The 8,818-nt window shown below is 39.9% G+C and overlaps 1 protein-coding gene across 1 annotated transcript in view; it reads left to right on the forward strand.

Moving 5' to 3' along the window:
- The window catches only part of LOC102251491 (tripartite motif-containing protein 5-like), a 17,965-nt gene extending 9,927 nt beyond the window's left edge, over positions 1 to 8,038 (forward strand). Inside the window, exons 3-8 of the mRNA XM_005884853.2 lie at positions 765 to 860; positions 1,318 to 1,719; positions 4,942 to 4,964; positions 6,458 to 6,558; positions 6,851 to 6,877; positions 7,211 to 8,038. Coding sequence (XP_005884915.2) covers positions 765 to 860; positions 1,318 to 1,719; positions 4,942 to 4,964; positions 6,458 to 6,558; positions 6,851 to 6,877; positions 7,211 to 7,773 — 1,212 coding nt within the window. The 3' untranslated portion in view covers positions 7,774 to 8,038. The remainder of the gene's footprint in view (positions 1 to 764; positions 861 to 1,317; positions 1,720 to 4,941; positions 4,965 to 6,457; positions 6,559 to 6,850; positions 6,878 to 7,210) is intronic.
- The last annotated feature ends 780 nt before the right edge of the window (positions 8,039 to 8,818 follow it).

Raw genomic sequence — 8,818 nt, forward strand, 5'->3', positions numbered from 1 at the left:
TCAGTTTTTTATAATATTCATCTTTGTAGAAATTTGTCCATTCTAAATTGTCATATTTATAAACATGAATTTAGTCATTATACTTTCTTAGAATCTCTTTAATTTCTACAGTACTTACAGTATTGGCCAATCTTTTATTCCTCATTTCAGTGATTTTTTTTTGTCAGTTTAGTTATATTTGCTTAATTTTATTGAAGTTTTTCAAGAATAAACTTGTTTTATTGATTTATTTATTTTTAACCTTTCAATATCATAGATTTATGTTCTTACTTATATAGTTTACTTTGTGTATGTATATGTAAATGCACATTCATATATGAGTGTGTGTATGTGTTTGTGTGCATGTGTGTATTGGTTTAATTTATTGTTCTTTTTCTAGCTTCCTAAAGTGGGAAGTTTGACCACTGATTCAACAACCTTTTCTGTTATTTTTTAATTACATAAATGCATAGTTTTCATTTTATTCCATACTTTTGGATTATTTACTTATTGTTTAGATTCAATTCAACGTATTTTCAACTTTTCTTTGTTATTTTCATCTTAACCCTTGAAATATTTGAGACTGTGTTGTTTAATTTACAAACACTTGGTGATTTTTACTTTTTCTTCTGTTGTGTATTTTATTTTATTTTATTTTATTTTTATTTTTTTTGTGAGGGAGAAAAAATTCTTTATTGATAAATAGGTTACAGTAAAATAAAGTGATGTGTTTTTTGGGGGGAATAAAAACTCTGAGTCTGAGTGTCTCTCCACCCCGCCTCTAGCTCTTGGCTTCTGCCTTCACCCTGGTCTCTTTGGATGATGAGGCCGTGGTGGACGTGCCAGGCCTTCTTGGGCCCCTGGGGACCTCTGTCTTCCTGGTCAGTGGTTCAGGTACCATCTTGGACTCGCTGTCCTTAGGAGCAGCAGCAGCTTTGGCTTTCGACCCTTTCCTGGCCCCCTGGGCAGTGGCCTCTTTAAGGACCTTGTTCCCTGTCTTCTTTTTGGCAGGGGAGGTCACACCATTTTCACCCTTGGTGACTGTGGGTTTTGAGCTCCGAGTCCCAGCTTTGGTTTTCCTGTGGGCCTTGGCATCTGCTGGGCTGTCCTTCTTGCCTTTAACCTTTGACTTCCCATGGGGCCCGCTGGCACCAGGAGGGGCCTCTGTGGCCTTGTCTGGCTGGGAGAAGAGGGGGTCCCCGAGACACACAGGAAAAAGGAGAGAAGACAGGGAGACAGGCCTCTGACGGGGGACCAGCACACAGTCAGGAAGAGGGAGCTGGACCTGAAGCTTAAACCCTGGCCGAGTCGTCATCCCCTGTGGCCCCCGGCCCCCAGCAGGCTCACCTTGAAGCTGCCCGTGGCCCCCCTGGCCCTGGAGTTGATGGGCCTGATGAGGAGGCCGCGCTGCATGCCCGTGTCCAGGGCCCGCTTCAGCAGGTACTTGAGCCGGATGGCGTCCACTGTAGGGTACTTCTGCAGGATGTACAGCTTGATGGCCATCACCGAGGTGCCCCGGCGCTGCTCGCCCGCCTGCAGCGCCTCCAGCACCATGCGCAGCATCGGGGGTTGCGGCGTGGTGGTGGGACGGCATGTTGGCGCGGGCCTGGCTTGAGAGTCCCAGACCATCCGGAGGTGGAGGCCATGGAGGTTAGCGAGGCCGAGGAGATCAAGGTGTCACCGGAGGCCAAGCTCCCGGGAGCCATTACGCGCAGGCTGACAGATGCAGAGATCTGTTGTGTATTTTAAAATTAATTCCTTTCTAATCAGAAAGCATATATTTTATTATTTAAGTCTTTTAAATATGTTGATCCTAAAATATTGTATGTCCAAATTTTTATATGAATTTGAAAAAAATTTGTATTGATTTGGTAAAAGGGTCTATAGATGGCAGTTAGAATTAAATCGAGCAGGTTGATAATGTTGGTCATGTCTTCTACATTGTGATTATTTTCTTATTTATATTTTTTCTTTCTTTTTTTTTATTTTTCTTGAGTCTCTAACATTTCTTGTAATATTGGTTTGGTGGTGGTGAACTTCAGCTTTTATTTATCTGGGAAGCTCATTATGGTTCCTTAAATTCTAAATGATAGCCTTGCAGGGTAGAGTAATATAGGTTGTAGGTCATTGCTTTTCATCACTTTGAATATTTCATGTAACCCCCTTCTGGCCCTCATAAGACTATCAGCTGATTGGTTGAGAAATCAGCTGACAGTCTCCCAGGAGCCCCCGTATAAGTAACTGACTGCTTTTCTCCTGCTGCTTCAAAGATTATCTCTGTATTCATTTCTCACTGGGTGTTTTTTATGTTGTCTGTCTTCTTTTTCAAGTTTCCTGACTCTTTGTTGAAGTTCTGAGTGAAATATTCTTTTCTTAAGTTCATTGAGCATCCTTATAACCAGTGATTAGAATTCTGCATTTGGTAGATTGCTTGCCTCCATTTTGTTTAGTTGTTTAACTAACTTGTTTAGTTAACTAAACAACTTGTTTAGTTGTTTTTCAGAAATTTTGTCCTGATCTTTCATTTGGGACATGTTTCTTTGTCACATCTTTTTTGCTGCCTTCCCATGTTTATTCCTATGTGTTTGGTATATCTGCTACATCTCTCAGCCTTGGCAGAGTGGCCTTATATGGTAGGTGTCCCCTGGGAACCAGTGGTACAGTTTCCATATTCATCTGAAAAAAGGTGCTATTGGGTTGTGTGTGCTCTCTTATTGTAGTTGAGTCTTGATTGCTGTTGCACTTTGGTGGGTGGAATTGCCTGCCCCTCAAGCTGAATGGTTGTCTCATTTCTTAACCTCCACACATGGGTATGTTACCAGCCAGTTTCATCTCCACCCTTCTTACCAGTCTCAAGGTGGCTTCTTCAAATTTTTATTTTCAGCAGACTGTCAGCTTGTTATCATGTGGTTCCCAAAGGTGGTTATTCTATAATTTAATTATAATTTTGATGTGAGTTTTGGAGGAAACAAGCACATTCTTTACCTAGTCCACCATTTTGTTCAAGATTCTCTTTTTACTTTTGCCAAATTTGTATCTTTGAATCCAAAATGTCTCCTGTAGACAGCAATACTGTAAGTTGCTTTTTAGATAGTCCAGCAATCTCTGTCTTAAATGGTCAATTAAGACAATGACATTTAATGTAATTGTCAATGTAGCTCTATTTAACTTACATTGTGCTATTAGCTTTTATATGTCACCTACAATTTTCATTGTTCTCTTTCTCACTTAATAGCTTCTTTTGAATTAACCCAGCGGTTCTCAACCTGTGGGGCGTGACCCCTTTGGCGGTCGAACGACCCTTTCATAGGGGTCGCCTAAGACCATCCTGCATATCAGATATTTACATTATGATTAATAACAGTAGCAACATTACAGTTATGAAGTAGTAATAAAAATAATTTTATGGTTGGGTCACAACATGAGGAAATGTATTTAAAAGGCCAGAAGGTTGAGAACCACTGAGTTAACCAAATATTTCTAGTGTAAAATTTATTTTACACTTTTTATTTTTGTGGTGGTTGCTCTTCTCATTACAATATCCATACTATTTTATCAAGATCTATTGCATATTAATACTAAATTAATTCCAGAAAAATATGTATACTTGCCTCCAACATTGCTTTATATTACTTCAGCAACAATGCAGTGATACTTTTAAATTGGATAGTTAATCCAATGCAGGCCAATGCCATGCAGGCCTTGGGATTATTTAATACAACTGGGAAGACATACTTTTGTTGGGAAATTTGTATGAGGAGATACTTTTTTTTGTTTTCATGAACTGAAAATAAAGTCAATAAAGAGGTAAATAGACTTTGGAGCATGACATAAACCAGATCCTGATGACAATGTTTGAGCTTCAAAATGAAGCTTGATTAAATTACAACTGTCCCCCAAATTCCTTTTCATCTTCTCTACTTTATCTATTTTTAATTTCTTTTTGTCATGTACAACAAAACCCTAATGCAGAGAACAAAGCAATTTTTATTTTTTATTTTTGTATGTAGATCCACCGGATGGCCTAGTTTGGGGTGTCATGAAAAAAGTTAGTCTCAGGTGATACCAGATATATTTGTGCATATCTGTTTAAAGGAATAAATCTGTGATGATAAACAAGTTCAGATGACAAAAAAATTAACAACATGGACTAAACTGTCTTGAGACTGAAATGCAGTAAATATTGTAGTATTTAGAACAGTGACCAAGTGGATGTTGGTAACATCGACAAAGGTGTATAAAAGACGTAGTAATTTGTTTGCTGAAAAGTAAGTTACATAGTAAACAGCCTAAGTTACTGGTTCCTGTGGGTGCTTTCCTAGGCATTATTGTAGCTTGCATTTAAGAGACAAATCTGAGTAAAAATAAAGACTTTGGAAATAAATTATATGTAAGTGTGTGTCCAATTTAAGGGTGTGGATAAGATCAACTGTGGATAGTGGGTGAAACAAGAAGGGAGATTTGAGAAATGCCTACATTAATACATTTGTTTGCTTGTACATTCAGTGGAAGCCATATGAATTTTTGAAGAATACTGTAACTCGTCTTTTATTCTTCCAATCAAGGCATAAAACTTGACAAGCAATAGTTAGTAAATTTACGTTTGTGTTGAATAAATGAGCAAACCATGAATTATTCAAATCATTTCATAAGGAGTCCTATGAACATGGGGGAAATACCAGGGCCCTCATGCTTTTCTTATAAATATGTCTCATCTCCCGGTACTGGAAGCTCAAGGTGTTCTTCCACAAGGGTCAAAGTTGTTTCTATATTTTAGAAAAAGTGACAACTGTTCATGAATCTTCTGAAATGATAGACCTGGGTCTTTTCTTTATTATTTTGTTCTCACATTAGGACCATCTCTATTCCCACCAGATCATGGGGTTGCTGGGTATGTGATGAAGCTTTGTAAGTGAGGAGGACTTATTACTTTTTGACTCATGTTTTCTCTTTTCTCACTAGGATGTGAATGGCATCCTGGAAAGGTATGTGTGAAAGATGAACAATGAACATTTTGTTTAAAGCCATTAACGTTATCTGGTAGTTAATTACAATAAAATATTGCTCAGGGAAGTACAAGCTGGTTGTAGGTTTATCTTGAATTTCTGTTCACATATGGTTCGAGTATTTTATAACTATTGAGAATGAACCAGATTTTATGGTAGGGAATTTAGATGGGGAGAAGTTGCCGAGTTTGGATTAGAAGCAGTTAAACATAAGATGTTGCAGTATCAGGCCCATGTGACCGCATTAATTTTGTTCAATCAGCATGATTGTATCTAACTCAGATTTCTGCAGTTCATAGGTGATGGATTTATTGTTGGAATGTCATGTTTTCTTCAGCTCCTAAGCAGCCAGAATTTGAGACAACTCAGTTATATTCCTTTTATGTTTCTCTGTATTTTCCAAAAAAAATTTAAATATCAAGGAATATTTTGACTCTGGCACAAACAATTGATCCATCTTTCTCACGCCTTTTTTAAAAAATTGATTTCAGAGAGGAAGAGATAGGGAGAGAGAGATAGAAACATCCATGATAAGAGAGAATCATTGATTGGCTGCCCTTTCATGACCCTCCCCCCCCAACTCCCTATACTGGGGATCAAACCTGCAACCCTGGGCATGTGCTTTTGACTGGAATTGGACCTGGGACCCTTCAGTCCACAGGCTGGTGCTCTATCCACTGAGAGACCCAGTCACATGCCCTTGATAAGACTAGAGCCTGTGACCTTTCAGTCCTCAGGCTGATGCCCTAACCACCAGGCTTAAGCAGATACTGCTATGTCTAAATTTGAACATCTACTTGACAACATCAATCTCTTCCAAGCACATGAAATTCAGACCACTGTTAGTATAGTGTCTATAATGTCTTTTCCAAGTGTTACATTTTTTCCCAGAGCAACTGAAATCTCAGATTTTGTTCCTGGGGCCTCCCTACTGGTGATTAACACCTAAAGGTCTTGGTCCTCTCCAGAGAGTATTCCCACACAGTATGCCTCAAACCACCAGGAGCTAGGTTATGCAACCTCCCTTTCTTGTCATAATTCTGGGAATCTACACCCATGCCATGGCTTTTCCTTACATTAATTTATTTCAAGGTACCAAACTTTGCATTTTAAAGAAATCCACTATTGTATATAATTTCATATGATTTTTAGAAGTTAGAGAGGGAGAGGATATTCACTGTGAAAGGAATAAACTGTGCTTCTGAGAGGTATACTCCTTCCCAAGATCAAGCAAAAGGCACCGGGGAAAGTGGACCAAGCACAGTTTTTCTGGCTCTAAGTTCAGAAGCCTACCCTCTAGTTCCTCAGGGGTCCATGAAAGGGCTCTAAGTGCAGAGGTCTCCTCTCTACTTTCTCAGGGGTCCATGAATGGGGGCTCAAGTGTTCAGTAGGGTGAATGGATACAAATCAGTGGTTTTGGAGGACAAAAACTGCAGAGGTGTGGAGATATATTTTTTTTTTGTCATCCCTAGGAGTAAGACCTTCACTCTGAAGAAGCTAAAAACTCTCCCCAAGAAACAAAGGAGAGTGTTCCAAGTTCCTGATCTGAGAGGGATGCTGCAAGTGTTTAATGGTGAGGATTTCTAGAGTGAGAGGGTATCTGTGGGTTCTAGTTATGATGGTGGTTAAAGAGGAAGAAGAATTCAGTTTCTAGGTCTGGGTAGAAGAGGCAAAGGAAAATGGATATTATGTGCTGACTATATGGGCATATTTACTGGGGAGTGGTCAACTGCCTTGTGCACCTCTCATTCTTCCTTGTACCACCTTACATAGACACCAGTCTTTCCCCTGATCTGGAGAGAAAATAGATTTTAATGTAGACTCTTTTGCTTATATTTTATATTATGAATTTTTTCTAATTTCAGAACTGACAGAGGTGCGCCGCTACTGGGGTAAGTAGAAATCACAGTATCATGAATCTACCCTGTCCTCATCTTCTTTTAGAACATTGCATTTCTATTCGGTCTCTTTCCTTGCAGATAAACTGAGTTTGTTAGATGCACTCAAGGAAAAAGGCTCTACACAGAAGTGGGTGAAAGGTTGTTAAGATCCATGTTTTCCTTCCAACACACATGCATATTATATTTCTGCAATGTTATACTGCTCCTTAAATACCAAAACAAGTTTTTTCCAGTTCCTACTCATTTTATTCTGATGATCTCTCTTGCAATGTCATAAGTAATAGTACATAATTTTCCTCACACAACACTGTAATTTTTTTACAGCAAACGTGACCTTGAATCATCAATCAAATGTTGACATTTCTGCGCATAAGAGAAAAGGGAGAGGTGACTTCTATCAGAGAGTACTTTGTCCACCTGCGAGAGTAGATTATAGTGTCCTGGGATCCCCTTCTATCACATCAGGGAAGCATTACTGGGAGGTAGATGTGCCAAAGAGTAAGGACTGGATTTTGGGGGTATGTATCAGGAAATACCCTGACTTCACTGGGATAGATTTTGGGGGGAAAAATAAGCCTGTTTGCTTTCAATATCAACCTCAAAATGGCTACTGGGTTATAGGGTTACAGAATTATTCCCAATATCAGGCTTTTGTGAATTCTGACTACTCCAACCCCTCACCCTTAACCCTGTTCCTGACTGTTCCTCCTGATCGTATTGGAGTTTTTCTAGACTACACGGCCCGCACTATCTCATTTTTGAATATAACAAACCATGGGTTTCTCATCTATAAATTCTCTTCATGTTGCTTTAATCAGGAAATTTATCCATATTTCAATTCTATGAAATATCCTGGCTCCCTGAAACTGGTTTCTCCAAGCTCTTAAACCTCTCATACTCTCACCCACTTCTGTGTAGAACCTCTTTCCTTGAATGCATCTAACAAACTGAGTTTTTCTGCATCACTGTCACCATCATATCTTTGCTGCCTTTTTTCTTCTGATTTGAACACCCTTCCTTCATCAGTAGGGTATACAATTTGCCTCATGTTATCTTTATCCCAATATCTTATTTGCATTAATAAAAAATCCTAATTCATCATTTTTATAATTCTAAGGAAAATGACTAATGTTTTGCCCTGGCCGGTTTGGCTCACTGGGTAGAGCTTTGGCCTGGGGATTGAAGGGTCTCAGGTTCGATTCCGGTCAAAGGCATATACCTTGGTTGCATGCACATCCCCAGTAGGGGGTGTGCAGGAGGCAGCTGATCGATGCTTTTCTCTCATTGATATTTCTAACTCTCTATCCTCTCCCTTCCTCTCTGTAAAAAAATCAATAAAATATATTTTTTAAAAAGAAAAGAAAATGACTAACGTCTCATAAAAAAATGACATGCATGTAGATAACATCTCTACCAATTTTTTAAATCTCATGTCCTCTGCCTCTGACTGAGATGATGGAAAGCTTTCTAACAACTTTTGTACATTATTGAAGACTCTGTATAGGAGTCATTTCGCTACAGAATGAGTCCTCAGGTGTGTGTCAGTTTACCCCTTTATGTTTATTATTCATCAAGGAGTGAAGGAGAAAATATTATAAACTAGAGGCCCGGTGCATAAAAATTTGTGCACTCGGGGGGGGGAGGAGGGGTCCCTCAGCCCGGCCTGTGCCCTCTCGCAGTCTGGGACCCCTCGGTAGATAACGACCTGCTCGCTTAGGCCTGCTCCCGGGTGGCAGAGGGCAGGCCCAATCCCTAGGTGCAGCCCCTGGTCGGGCTCAGAGCAGGGCCGATTGGGGAGTTGGGGCGCCGCCCCCTGACGTGCACAGAGCAGGGCAGATTGGGAGGTTGTGATGCCACCTTCAGTCACACTCAGGGTAGGTCCGATTGGGGGGTTGGGGCACTGCCCCCTGTCACACTCAAGGCAGGGTCGAT

Source organism: Myotis brandtii, unplaced genomic scaffold (assembly GCF_000412655.1).
Source record: "Myotis brandtii unplaced genomic scaffold, ASM41265v1 scaffold8670, whole genome shotgun sequence".
In the NCBI taxonomy this organism is placed as follows: Eukaryota; Metazoa; Chordata; class Mammalia; order Chiroptera; family Vespertilionidae; genus Myotis; species Myotis brandtii.